Source organism: Gadus chalcogrammus, chromosome 17 (assembly GCF_026213295.1).
Source record: "Gadus chalcogrammus isolate NIFS_2021 chromosome 17, NIFS_Gcha_1.0, whole genome shotgun sequence".
NCBI classification, from domain to species: Eukaryota; Metazoa; Chordata; class Actinopteri; order Gadiformes; family Gadidae; genus Gadus; species Gadus chalcogrammus.
Window position 1 is genome coordinate 219,564 of NC_079428.1, and position 14,465 is coordinate 234,028.

Sequence of the window (14,465 nt, forward strand, 5' to 3'; positions counted from 1 at the left end):
ACAGATCCTCAAGGCTGAGGTCCTCAGAACAGATCCTCCAGGCTGAGCTGAGGTCCTCAGAACAGATCCTCAAGGCTGAGGTCCTCAGAACAGATCCTCCAGGCTGAGCTGAGCTGTGGTTGTTTCTCTTGTCCACTGAGCCAGAGTCCTACATGAAAACCAGCGAATCTACTGAAAGACAGAGATTAGGGGGCTCTGGTAATAACTATTTAAAAAGAGATGAAGTGACTTTTTAAACTATTAGTAAAAGTAGAGTGAGACAGAAGTGAAGGAACAGGATATAGTAACGCGATTGGCCTGGAGGCAGGAGAAGTCAAAGTGACACAGATCTTGTGAGGAGCGGGACAAAGTGACGTGATTGGCTGTGAAGCTAGCCCACTTCCCAGACCCTGAGGACCCGGGAGAGGCCCGTCTCAGAAACCAGGACAGCAGCTATTTCCAACACCGCCCAACAAGTAGGCCAGCCGAGCCGCTGCTCTAATGTGGAGTAGTGGGTCACCCGGTCTGGGGGTACACCCGGTCTGGGGGTACACCCGGTGTGGGGGTACACCCGGTCTGGGGGTACACCAGGTCTGGGGGGACACCCTAGACTAGGGTGTACCCTAAGACTACCGGGGGACACCCCAAATACCCCCGGTTGGGTACGTGGGTTGGAGAAGGAGGGAGAAGCTGGAGGGGGGAGGGAGGAGGAGGAGGGGGGAGGAGGAGGAGGGGGGAGGAGGGAGGAGGAGGAGGGAGGAGCAGAAGGGAGGAGGAGGAGGGGGGAGGGAGGAGGGGGGAGCAGGAGGGGGGAGCAGGAGGGAGGAGCAGGAGGGAGGAGCAGGAGGAGGAGGGAGGAGGAGCCGGGAGCAGGAGGGAGGAGGAGGAGGGAGGAGGAGCCGGGAGCAGGAGGGAGGAGGAGGAGGGAGGAGCAGGAGGGAGGAGCAGGAGGGGGGAGGGAGGAGGGGGGAGCTGGAGGGAGGAGCAGGAGGGAGGAGCAGGAGGGAGGAGCAGGAGGGAGGAGCAGGAGGAGGAGGGAGGAGGAGCCGGGAGCAGGAGGGAGGAGGAGGAGGGTGGGGGGAGCAGGGGGGGAAGGAGGGGGGAGCAGGAGGGGGGAGCAGGAGGGAGGAGCAGGAGGGGGGAGGGAGGAGGGGGGAGCAGGAGGGGGGGAAGGAGGGGGGAGCAGGAGGGGGGGAAGGAGGGGGGAGCAGGAGGGGGGAGCAGGAGGGAGGAGCAGGAGGGAGGAGCAGGAGCCGGGAGCAGGAGGGAGGAGGAGGAGGGTGGGGGGAGCAGGAGGGAGGAGCAGGAGGGAGGAGCAGGAGGGGGGAGGAGGAGGAGGAGGGAGGAGGAGCCGGGAGCAGGAGGGAGGAGGAGGAGGGTGGGGGGAGCAGGGGGGAAGGACAGACACATCCTTTGTTCCACGGTGAACCAAACAAAAACAATCGTCTCATTTGCATCATATGCAAATGAGACGTGTGTGGAGAAGCTGAGGGAAGGAGGGAGGGCCAGACAACATGGCCGCCCAACATGGCCGCCCAACATGGCCGCCCAACATGGCCGCCTAACACAGCCGTGCGCTGGACGGCCGCACTGCTCATCTCAAGGAAGACTTCCTAAGAAAAGAACCAGGGTCATTCCCAGTCCAGGGTCATTCCCAGTTCAGGGTCATTCCCAGTCCAGGGTCATTCCCAGTCCAGGGTCAATCCCAGTTCAGGGTCATTCCCAGTCCAGGGTCATTCCCATTTCCGGCTGAATTTTTCATGCAGCTTCAATTTGGGTATTTTGTCACTATACCGAATACTTCGTGCACTGTGAGTGAGTAAAAATGATGAGAGAAAAGCATATGTAAAAATATATATATATATATAACAGAGGCAGAGACAGAGACAGAGACAGAGACAGAGACAGAGACAGAGACAGAGACAGAGACCGAGAGAGAGAGAGAGAGAGAGAGACACTCGCCAGCTGCTCCTCGTCCCCCCCCTCTGGGACCTCGAGGGGGGGGGATCTTACATGCAAACTGCGTCTCCCTTATTCAAATGTTTAAAGCAAACAGACTTCGGGAGGGGAACTGCTGCTGGCTGCAAGGGCTTTAGCCATATGGAGGTCACACAGGGCCCTAGAGGTCGGAGGTCAGCCTCTGGGCTGGAGTTCACACAGGGCCTCCAGGGGGTCAGAGGTCAGCCTCAGGGCGTCTAGAGGTGGGAGAACCCGGAGGATGAAGAGGAAGGAGTAGCAGAAGCTCTCTGTTTCACTCCTGTGTGTGCGAGCACCATCACCCTTGCAGAGCTGTGGCCAGAGCGCAGTCCTCCTGCCAGCTGGGATCTGAGCAGGATAACATTCCTGGCGGTCCCACAGTCATGGTGGAACACGTCCAAGAAGGCAGGGATGAGGCTAATGTGCTCCTGCTCCTCTAAACCAGTTTGATCAGTCTACCTGATATTAGGTTTCATTCAGCAGGAAAGCAGTGGTGGCACTGAGGCCTCAGAGTAAGGACCCGTCTCTCGCTCCACGCCCACGTCACACTCCTCATGCCCACATGTTGTTCTCCGCTGACTGCCTCCGGTCACTTGGATTTAGCGTCTGTGCTTCCACCCACCAGCCCTTCCTGTCTGTCATTAAAGGGGTCGGTTTATACTTGCCTTTGATGGCCTTTTCTAGGCCGGGGGAAATGATAGGAACACTTATTGTAAGAGCTACATAAGATAAGAGATACATACAAATGGTCCACAACGAAGGGCTTCTACAGTCCTAGAGAAGAGATCCTATTATCGACACGTGGTTGTAGCTCATCTGATGTCCGGTAAAAAGGGGACGACTCCACCAGAAGGTCAGAGCATGAGGTCCCTCGGAACGGCAGAATGAAGGTGACTAGGATTTAAACTCTGAAGTGTCACGTTTAACATTATTCTAATCTTCCCGCCTGAGAACTAGTAAATACAGTCATGCTTCAAATGGTCACAAATCAGTTTCCAAACAAAGAACAAAAGTTTTTTTTAAATTGCAAATGTATTGTTTCTATAATCAACCTATACTCTGTCTAAGGGGTAAAGGAACAACATTACCAAAGGGTGGATAACATTAAGAAGACAACTGAACAGTGAAGTATATCTAGTGAGTCTGTTCCCTGCTAGCATGCCGCCATCGCCATGGAAACCCAGGGGTAGACAGGGTGCGGCCGGGGGGGCTTCATGTTAGCTCTAAGGGCATGCTCAACGGGTAGCCCCTCCCCAACGCAATGCACCACACCCTTCCTACCCCCCCCCCCGGTCGCTGGTCCAGAGGGGAACCAGAGGACACCCCCCCCTGGTCCAGAGTGGAACCAGTGGACACCACCCCCCCCCGGTCGCTGGTCCAGAGGGGAACCAGTGGACACCACCCCCCTGGTCCAGAGGGGAACCAGTGGACACCACCCCCCTGGTCCAGAGGGGAACCAGTGGACACCAGGGAGGGACCAGAGAGGGACCAGAGAGGGCCCAGAGAGGGACCAGAGATGGACCATCAAGCTCAGCAGTGATGACGGAACTTCCCTTCTGGAGAAAGTCTATGGGAAATGTTGTAAAGAGAAAAAGGTAAAAAATTATAAAAATATGAATTAGTAAAAAGCTCATGAAAGAAAGGATTGACAGCACATGATCAAAGGGCAAAACGCTAAAAAAAAAAAGAGTCGTAAACAGACGGGGGCCTCGGGTGGAGCAAAGCGACACAGCTGAGGGCTGTGGTCCAGCCCATTTGCACTGGTGGGCTCCAAGTTCTCTCCCAACTCTTGGCTGGAGTTTAAAACGCGAGTCACCCCCAGTGACGGGCTAGGCTGTGAAGGAGTTGGCCTGCGCTCAGCCCATGGCTGCCGTCAGCGTGGGAACCAGACTGCAATCTGCCTCCTGCTCACCACTGTAAAGAGGTTACTTATTACTAACCCTAACCCTAACCCTTTGTAAAGAAGCTTGAGGCTTCACTTCAACTCCTGCTGCTGGAGGCAGACTTCAGGCGGGTGAGGGAACAAATGACAATACATTTGCAAGGGGACCGGGGCCCCCTAGGAGGTAGGGGCCTCTGCTCCTCGTTAGGAGGTAGGGGCCTCTGCTCCTCGTTAGGAGGCTGGGGCCTCTGCTCCTCGTTAGGAGGCTGGGGCCTCTGCTCCTCGTTAGGAGGCTGGGGCCTCTGCTCCTCGTTAGGAGGTAGGGGCCTCTGCTCCTCGTTAGGAGGCTGGGGCCTCTGCTCCTCGTTAGGAGGCTGGGGCCTCTGCTCCTCGTTAGGAGGCTGGGGCCTCTGCTCCTCGTTAGGAGGTAGGGGCCTCTGCTCCTCGTTAGGAGGCTGGGGCCTCTGCTCCTCGTTAGGAGGCTGGGGCCTCTGCTCCTCGTTAGGAGGTAGGGGCCTCTGCTCCTCGATAGGAGGCCGGGGCCTCTGCTCCTCGTTAGGAGGTAGGGGCCTCTGCTCCTTGTTAGGAGGCCGGGGCCTCTGCTCCTCGTTAGGAGGTAGGGGCCTCTGCTCCTCGTTAGGAGGCTGGGGCCTCTGCTCCTCGTTAGGAGGTAGGGGCCTCTGCTCCTCGTTAGGAGGTAGGGGCCTCTGCTCCTCGTTAGGAGGTAGGGGCCTCTGCTCCTCGTTAGGAGGTAGGGGCCTCTGCTCCTCGTTAGGAGGTAGGGGCCTCTGCTCCTCGTTAGGAGGTAGAGGTCTCTGCTCCTCGTTAGGAGGTAGGGGCCTCTGCTCCTCGTTAGGAGGTAGTTCTGCTCGACCGTTCTTCTCATTAAGTGAAAACGTGTTGCAGAAACAGAAGCTGTGTGAAGTCGTCTCTGCTCTCGAGGGACTAACAGCAGAGAGCAGAACTGAGAGTAGCACTGGAACCCCCCTAACTAACCCTTAACTAACCCCTATCTAACCCTAACCCTAACCCATACCCCACAACACCCTAGTCCCCACCCTGACCTACTCCCTACCCTAACCTAGTCACTAGTCCCTAGCCTAACCTAGTCCCTACCCTAACCTAGTCACTAGTCCCTACCCTAACCTAGTCACTAGTCCCTAGCCTAACCTAGTCCCTACCCTGATCTAGTCCCTAGATGTAGTCCAAGACAGATATAGAGGCCAGGTATGGAGGCCAGGTGTGTAGAGGCCAGGTATAGAGGCTAGGTATAGAGGCCAGGTGTGTAGAGGCCAGGTGTGTAGAGGCCAGGTGTGTAGAGGCCAGGTGTGTAGAGGCCAGGTGTGTAGAGGCCAGGTGTGTAGAGGCCAGGTGTGTAGAGGCCAGGTGTGTAGAGGCCAGGTGTAGAGGCCAGGTGTGTAGAGGCCAGGTGTAGAGGCCAGGTGTGTAGAGGCCAGGTGTGTAGAGGCCAGGGGTGTCATTTATAAAACTGTGAGTGGGATCGTTACTAAAAGTGTACGTACGCCCAAAATCCTTATCTGCATGGTCCTCCAGCAGTGCCAGCAGTGCCATGGTGCAGCATTACGCACGGGGCTCACCGCTGTATTTATAGAGTTACGGTAATAAGACTGACCGAGAACACCTTGGATAATCCGTCTGTAATCACCCACGTGAAATGTTCTTGAACATTACCCCTTTTTAATGCCTGATTTGTCATGAAAAGCATCAAGAGGAACGGACAATAATATATCGATTGTGATGAGGAGTGTAGCTTGGTTTTCCACACTTGGGATTTAATTGACATTTGATTATGTGTTTACAGTGTCACATAAAACTATTATGTTATTCGCACATGTTGGACAGATGCTTTATTCCATACTCAGTGGACAGTATGGAGTGACGGGATTAAATATAGAGATTTTTTTTTTTTTCATTTCTATTCTAAGGAGATGTTTCTGGAGTTATAACTGAGAAATAACGCAGTTGACCTAAATTATTCTGATTACATAGATTTAACGCATGATACAGGTTGAAATTAAACTTATGAAGGGCGATGATAAAACATAATCGTTGTTCTCACTCTACATTTCTTCTGTCTGACTTCAGTTCACCACCACACCGTCTGTATCGCCAATTCTCCTTTTCCTCCAAACCATGCGTACGCATGGGTCAGAGTTCGCTTAGGGCTGCGCACATTCACCCGGCAAGTTAGTTTTATAGATCACAACCTTGCCGTGGAAAGTCACGTACGCCGCTTTCAGCCCCGTTTTGTTCGTACGCAGCGGTTATAAATGAGACCCCAGGTGTATAGAGGCAGGGTGTAGGGGGAGGGCTGATTCATATATATAGCCTCTGACAAGTGGGACATCATTAAGGAGGCCAGATCAATGATATATTATATCAATGATAACTGTATAATTGTGTATATATAATGTATTAAGTTATGTATTTTATTAGATATTTAATTTATGTATAATATAAATATTATATATAGTTAAATTAATTTGCAAACTTGAAGACCTTTTCAAAACCAGAGGAGCAAGTGGTGAAACCGAACGGATGATTTTGAGGTCTTGAAAAGGGGCCTCCTAGAATAAGACGAGGATAGGAACACTTACTGAGCGCTTTAACCCATGAACCAGTACCCATTGGTGAACACCATCATCAGTACGTGATGGGGAACAGCTCACTAGGCCACAGAGAGCTCCCAGGGCTGACGGCTGCCTTTGTTGTCTGAGTGACTTGCACTGCTCTTTTAATGGAGGTGAAGTTCTCTTTGTGGTTCTCAGCGGGAACACGCATCACACGCAGACCCTGCGATGCTACTGAACCAGCAGCACCACTGCTCCCAGCAGACTATGTTCAGAGCTCTACCCCTGTCATTTCCATGGGAATGGATCCTTTCATTTTCTTGCTGGAGACGATAGGGGTGAAGAGAGGGCTTCTCCTGGAGACAGGAGAAGCCCCCCAGAGCCTCCCATCACTACCTCCCCCTCATTACTGGAGACAGAGGCTCCCATCACTACTGGAGACAGAGCCATCACTACTGGAGACAGAGCCATCACTACTGGAGACAGAGCCATCACTACTGGAGACAGAGCCATCACTACTGGAGACAGAGACATCACTACTGGAGACAGAGACATCACTACTGGAGACAGAGACATCACTACTGGAGACAGAGCCATCACTACTGGAGACAGAGCCGCCATCACTACTGGAGACAGAGACATCACTACTGGAGACAGAGCCATCACTACTGGAGACAGAGCCATCACTACTGGAGACAGAGCCATCACTACTGGAGACAGAGCCACCACTGCTGGAGACAGAGCCATCACTACTGGAGACAGAGCCATCACTACTGGAGACAGAGCCATCACTACTGGAGACAGAGCCATCACTACTGGAGACAGAGACATCACTACTGGAGACAGAGCCATCACTACTGGAGACAGAGACATCACTACTGGAGACAGAGACATCACTACTGGAGACAGAGACATCACTACTGGAGACAGAGCCATCACTACTGGAGACAGAGCCATCACTACTGGAGACAGAGACATCACTACTGGAGACAGAGACATCACTACTGGAGACAGAGACATCACTACTGGAGACAGAGCCATCACTACTGGAGACAGAGCCATCACTACTGGAGACAGAGCCATCACTACTGGAGACAGAGACATCACTACTGGAGACAGAGACATCACTACTGGAGACAGAGCCATTACTACTGGAGACAGAGCCATCACTACTGGAGACAGAGCCATCACTACTGGAGACAGAGCCATCACTACTGGAGACAGAGCCATCACTACTGGAGACAGAGCCATCACTACTGGAGACAGAGCCATTACTACTGGAGACAGAGCCATCACTACTGGAGACAGAGACATCACTACTGGAGACAGAGCCATCACTACTGGAGACAGAGCCATCACTACTGGAGACAGAGCCATCACTACTGGAGACAGAGCCATCACTACTGGAGACAGAGCCATCACTACTGGAGACAGAGCCATCACTACTGGAGACAGAGCCATCACTACTGGAGACAGAGCCATCACTACTGGAGACAGAGCCATCACTACTGGAGACAGAGCCATCACTACTGCCACTCACACCGCGGGATGTTTGAGGCCATATGGGATTTGCAGGATTTTAGCATTTCATTGTGATTTGATCTGGGAGTACAACTTTTAGAATAATTACTATTCCATTTGTAAAGTAAGTTATTGAGTAAGCAAGTTTTGCCGTTGAGCAGGGTTCAACATGTGAACCTTCTTTACAGCCGCTGTTCCTTCAACACACCAACGGCCCCCTTCCTTATCCCCGTGTAGGAGTGACATCATCATCATGTTTGTAACGAGGGCATGTAACTAACAAGGCCACTAGTAGCTTTGTTACCTATACATTTGATTTCTTGAGTTAACATTTACCTTACACTCAAAAGCTGATCCTCCCAGAAGCTCGTAAATCAGCGGTCTTCCAATAGCAGCCTGAGGGACACCAGATGTCCTCCCTTCCTTCCCCCTTCTCTCCATGATGAGACCAGAGGTTCTACTGCTGGTCTCCCTGGGGAGTCTCACTCCTTCCTCCATGTCTCCGTTCTTTATACATGCGAGCATAGATCCAGCATAATCGATCTGTGACCGGTGTATCATTGTGTGAGCCAGGCTACCTTAGCACTTTGAGATTTTTGAATTAAATTAAATTCATTTTTATTTATATAGCCCTTAATCACCATTACAGTCTCAAAGGGCTTAGCAGGCCAAATATTTATGAAACCCCCCTTTACCCAATATTAAGTGCTCTACAAATAAAATTTATCATTATTATTATTTACCTTTCCAATGTCAAGTATTTGAATGATTCTGTGAGGAGCATGTTCAGCCATGGACATATTTTTTTAAGCATTTCCCTTTACCTCTAAAAGCTGTTGGTGCCAAACTAGTCAGAACAATGGCTGGAACCCTGGTGGAGCTTTCATCAGGAAACATCCTGTGATGCACTAACGTTCCTAGGAAACAACTGCCTCCTAGGAAGGTTGCTAAACCCTGGTGCTAAGAGGACAGGCTGGAGAGGAAGTGACAGACAGGACTCACAATAGTGATGACCCAGGCAGCAACGTCTGGCTTCAAGAGGCAGAGCTTCTAGACAGCGCTGTCTGCAGGATAGCGGCTGGCTCCCCCTCATGCGTCACAGCGATACGTACCCCTGGCAGACAGCTTCTTGGTGTTGATGATCTTTGCGGCGTACTCCTGCCCGCTGGAGATCTTCATGCAGCGCCTGACCACTGAGAAGGCCCCCCTGTGGAGGTTCAAATCAGACGTCACATCAGACTCATCCCAGAGAAAATGAGACGCTCCGTCAGTGTGGTCCTAGCCCCTGCAGGGCTCAGGCCCTTCCTTGGGTCCCACATGTCTCCAGGCAGCAGCGCGGGCAGAGGGCAGCGGTCTGTTGGTTCATTCCGCTCTTATCTCAGAGCCGTCGTGCTCTTTGTTTACTCAGAAGAGGAAGCAGCTGCTTGTACACTCAGTTTACAAACTCTCTCTGGAGGAATTGTTGACAGAGTGACACGCTGTATACGGGGAAAACTCTTTACTCACTAAGATGCTTGTGATAGCAGACCCCCACACACGTCTCTGACTGCTTTTCTTAAACATACGCTTGTTCACAAAAGAGATCACAGTGAGGACTTTGTTATGAGTGGAAGGCAGAACGTTAGTATGAGCAGCCCTCGAAGAGGAAACACTGACTTCATACGAGTCTGGACCGCCAAGAAGAATTCCAAGTGTTCACATATCTGCCCATGGGAAGGGCGTGGAACAGGGAAACTAAAACATCTAGTGACACACGCGTACACACGCCCACTCCCCCCCACACACACACACACACACACTCACCACACTTATACTATGTAGCTTTATATTACACTCATGAAATACAGTTCAGACTAACCCAGGGATTTAAATTTAGATGGACCTAAATCTGACTCCAAACTTCCAGTTTGAGATTATATGCACGTAACCAGGTAAACAGGTAACCAGGTAAACAGGGTGGGAATCGTTTTCAGGCGTCAGAGCGCACTCTTAATGTGTGTAATTGTTTAGTCCTGATGGGACTTAGTGAAAGTAGAAGGACTACAACATAATAACATGAAAACAAAACAAAACATAACATAACATAACATAACATAACATAACATAACATAACTTACTTCCCAAGCTCTTCGTACAGCTGGTGCTCGTCGGTGAACCGGGTGCAGGTCGGAGCAGCCATCGGGAGGACGCAGCAGTGATTTGGGTTCTAGACCCAAACTCAACACTGATGACTCTGAGCCGACGGTTCAATGCCGCTAGAGACTTTTCTTCCTTCTAAGTGAAATCCGCCTTCTTGGCACTCCTGTGTGACTGGTCTGCAGGACGTCTGTGAGGACTGCTCTTCAATGGCTGAGGTGAGACACTGGCTGAGGTGAGACACATCCCCCCGACGCACAGCGCTTCCTGGTTGCGCATAAGATGCCCCGCGGCGCCTTCATGCGGCCGCTTGTGGATTCACACTCAGAAATAGTCAATTTCATGTCCCATAGGTCTGATCAAAAATAAAACTTTACAGACGTTTTCCTCTGTAGAATAAATGTCTGTTTTATTCTGTTGTAAACTGTTTGTCTGTTTTAAACTGTTTGCTGTCTGTTTTATACTGTTTGCTGTCCGATTTATACTGATTGCTGTCTATTTATATTTGTGTCCGAAGCCAAATATAAATTCAAATTGTTCTTCTCTCATCTGTTGTGTTACTCCGCCCCCTTGCGGCCTGACCTCCACATCGCTCTGAGCACACACAGACACACAGACAAAGGCACACACACACACACGCACGCACGCACGCACGCACCACACACACACACACACACACACACACACACACACACACACACACACACACACACACACACACACACACACACACACACACACACACACACACACACACACACACAAATAATAAGTCTCTATATCAATGCATTTTTTATTTATTGACTAATGTCATGGACATGACAATCATCTGAGCCATCATCATTCAACCTGACAGCCATCATTGGGATTACAGCCATGACCCCTGGTGAAAGCATGAAGCCTCATGGGGTCACCCCCCTGGTGACATTGAGCCTCATGGACCCGGTCCAGTTCAACCTCCCGGTCTCCTGATGGGTTAGGGTCAGGGTTAGGGTTTACCATAGCCCTGACCCTGACCCTAACCCATCCTGGTCTCTGGAGGATGTTGTGAACACATGTGGTCGTCAGGGGAGCCTTCCTCGCCCATTGTTCTACATCTACACATAGCAACTACATTGTTTAGACAATTCATGTATTCATGGTTCTGAAGCCATCCAGCTGCATTTAGCTTGTTCTTCAGCACAAGCACGAGAACCAGGAGTCCTTTCATCCAGTGAACCCGAACTGAGCGCAGATCTTCACAGCTGAGCTGTAGTCGTGATCCGATGGGAGTCAGCCCATGAAAGAATCTAAATGCAGCGGAGAACTGAACTGATGAACACAACGTATTTTTACAGTGAACCACAATCTTGTGCCATAATAGAAAAATATTCCTGTGATGTTGGTGGTGTCATGTTGACAGACATGAAACACTTGCTTTGTTCTCGATGCGTTGTAATGACGGACAAATCCTTTGGACTATAAGGAAACACTGTTTTCAGAATATCATATTTTTACACATTTTATTGATATAGTTCATTGTCATTTTATAGCCGCCTTTCGAAAAAGAAATATAACAAAAGCTACATTTAATCAAGGTTTATCGCTTATCATCGTTAACGCTCTAGAGATTATGTAAAGCCATAACAGAACATGGAGTCTTGAAACATTCAAAACTCATACGACAAACTGGCGAGATTCTTTTCTTGACATTAGCTTTTTAACGCAATACAAAGTAAGTGCCTAGCGCTAAGCTCCAACAGTGCAGAGGTGGGATATATCGGTGGCCATATTGCTTTGATAACACACATTTAGTTGGGGGAAGGAGGAAGAAAGTGTATTCTTGCTACAACTGAAATGTTCTCTTAATGCTGCAGTTTCTTTATTGATGAGGAGACTTTGCTGCCACCTGGTGGCCGCTACCTCCTCAATGGCGGGAGGTTCGAACAACGCGTTCATGCTGAAATGAAAGAAGACAAAGCCAAAAGTTGTGTCGTCTCGTTTCATGTGTCATAGCAACAACCGGTCCAGTTTGGATCACAGGGGAATGAGATGAGATTCCTTTTGTTTCCTGAGTAAATCCAGCCTTTTTCACATTTAGTTGATTATCTTTCTTTCAACATATTTGCATCGGCAAAATGGAAGCCTCCACCTGCTCACCTGTGTAGCTGTGTGCGTTCGCCATGTCGAAATGTGGCTATAGACTCTCTTCAAATGACTCGCTTTGGCATGGGGGGAGAAGGTACAGTGTTTAAGAGAGGGATGGCGTCATAGCATACGTGAGAGGCAAGTAGCATGATATGTTGTGACAGAAGTATGACATGTGACATGTGGAGGCAGCGTTTCTCCTGAGAGCAACACAGAGCGTAAACATGAATGCACTCCCCATGGGAACGCGGTACATGGTCCTCTCTTCATGGTCCACTCTGTACATGGTCCACTCTGTATATGGTCCAGCTGTACATGGTACTGTACTCCTGCTTGCATACTAGTGTGTGAGAAGCGTGTCCTGTGATGTCATACTAGTGTGTCAGTGGCGTGTCCTGTGATGTCATACTAGTGTCTCAGGGGCGTGTCCCGTTATGTCATAATCGTGTGTGAGGGGCGTGTCTTTTGATGTCATACTAGTGTCTCAGGGGCATGTCCTGTGATGTCATATTAGTGTGTGAGGGGCGTGTCCTGTGATGTCATATTAGTGTGTGAGGGGCGTGTCCTGTGATGTCATACTAGTGTGTGAGGGGCGTGTCCTGTGATGTCATACTATTGTGTCAGGGGCGTGTCCTGTGATGTAATACTAGTGTCTCAGGGGCGTGTCCTGTTATGTCATAATCGTGTGTGAGGGGCGTGTCTTTTGATGTCATACTAGTGTCTCAGGGGCATGTCCTGTGATGTCATATTAGTGTGTGAGGGGCGTGTCTTTTGATGTCATACTAGTGTCTCAGGGGCATGTCCTGTGATGTCATACTAGTGTGTGAGGGGCGTGTCCTGTGATGTCATACTAGTGTGTGAGGGGCGTGTCCTGTGATGTCATACTAGTGTGTGAGGGGCGTGTCCTCTGGGGTCTTGTGTATGTGGGCGGCGCCAGTGGTTTCAAGCGTTGGATTATTCAAAGCGTCTCATGAATGGAGCTTTTGTGTCTCTACAGCTGAGCATGCACACAAACTGTGCATGTATGTAGTTAGAGATACGTGTGTGTGTGTGTGTGTGTGTACATACACATATGCAGGTCTGTGTGTGTGTGTGTGTGTGTGCGTGTGCGTGTGCGTGTGTGGCACAGAGCGGTGTTATCTATGAGGCTGATATGGTAAAAAAAGATTCAACAATCAGTTAATGGTTTCCACACAATCCAACCCCAATAAAAACAAGACTAAAGCAGACAGAATGCACATCACTGTACTAGCTAGTGATCACTGTTTTGATGTACTTCAACGTGTACCTCACCAGCAAAGAAAGGCTTGAATTAGAAAAACATATTCACCTAAAAAAGTAACTACTTAAAAAAACACAAATGACATTGCAATCATTAAATGGAAGTCCTTTGTAATTATCAACACAGTCTCTGGAAGTATGAAACAAAAACAAATGTCTGTGCGTAGGAGGGTGTGTTTGCCTTTTTGAAGGTCTTTTTCAAACCAACAAGAGCTTTTGAAACCGTGATTGTCCAAAAGGGAAAGATTGGGAGCTGAGCAGGTCCAGTGACTTGTGTACCAGGTACCACATCAGAGAGACAACCCCCCAGCTCTCTACCCAGACCAGGTTCACCTTCAGAGAGACAACCCCCCACCTCTCTACCCAGACCAGGTACCACATCACCTTCAGAGAGACAACCCCCCAGCTCTCTACCCAGACCAGGTACCACATCACCTTCAGAGAGACAACCCCCCAGCTCTCTACCCAGACCAGGTTCACCTTCAGAGAGACAACCCCCCAGCTCTCTACCCAGACCAGGTACCACATCACCTTCAGAGAGACAACCCCCCAGCTCTCTACCCAGACCAGGTTCACCTTCAGAGAGACAACCCCCCAGCTCTCTACCCAGACCAGGTACCACATCACCTTCAGAGAGACAACCCCCCAGCTCTCTACCCAGACCAGGTACCACATCACCTTCAGAGAGACAACCCCCCACCTCTCTACCCAGACCAGGTACCACATCACCTTCAGAGAGACAACCCCCCAGCTCTCTACCCAGACCAGGTACCACATCACCTTCAGAGAGACAACCCCCCAGCTCTCTACCCAGACCAGGTACCACATCACCTTCAGAGAGACAACCCCCCACCTCTCTACCCAGACCAGGTACCACATCACCTTCAGAGAGACAACCCCCCAGCTCTCTACCCAGACCAGGTACCACATCACCTTCAGAGAGACAACCCCCCAGCTCTCTACCCAGACCA

The 14,465-nt window shown here is 50.4% G+C and overlaps 1 protein-coding gene across 2 annotated transcripts in view; it reads right to left on the reverse strand.

Annotated features, from left to right (window-relative positions):
• LOC130406839 (calcium/calmodulin-dependent protein kinase type II delta chain-like) overlaps window positions 1-10,339 on the reverse strand; it is a 51,675-nt gene extending 41,336 nt beyond the window's left edge. Inside the window, exons 1-2 of one of the 2 annotated variants that reach the window (XM_056612495.1) lie at window positions 10,068-10,339; window positions 9,063-9,157 (exon numbers count right to left, since the gene is read on the reverse strand). In XM_056612495.1, the coding sequence (XP_056468470.1) occupies window positions 9,063-9,157; window positions 10,068-10,129 (157 nt within the window). In that variant the 5' untranslated portion in view covers window positions 10,130-10,339. The remainder of the gene's footprint in view (window positions 1-9,062; window positions 9,158-10,067) is intronic. The other variant, XM_056612496.1, reaches the window with a different exon arrangement.
• Window positions 10,340-14,465: the final 4,126 nt, after the last annotated feature.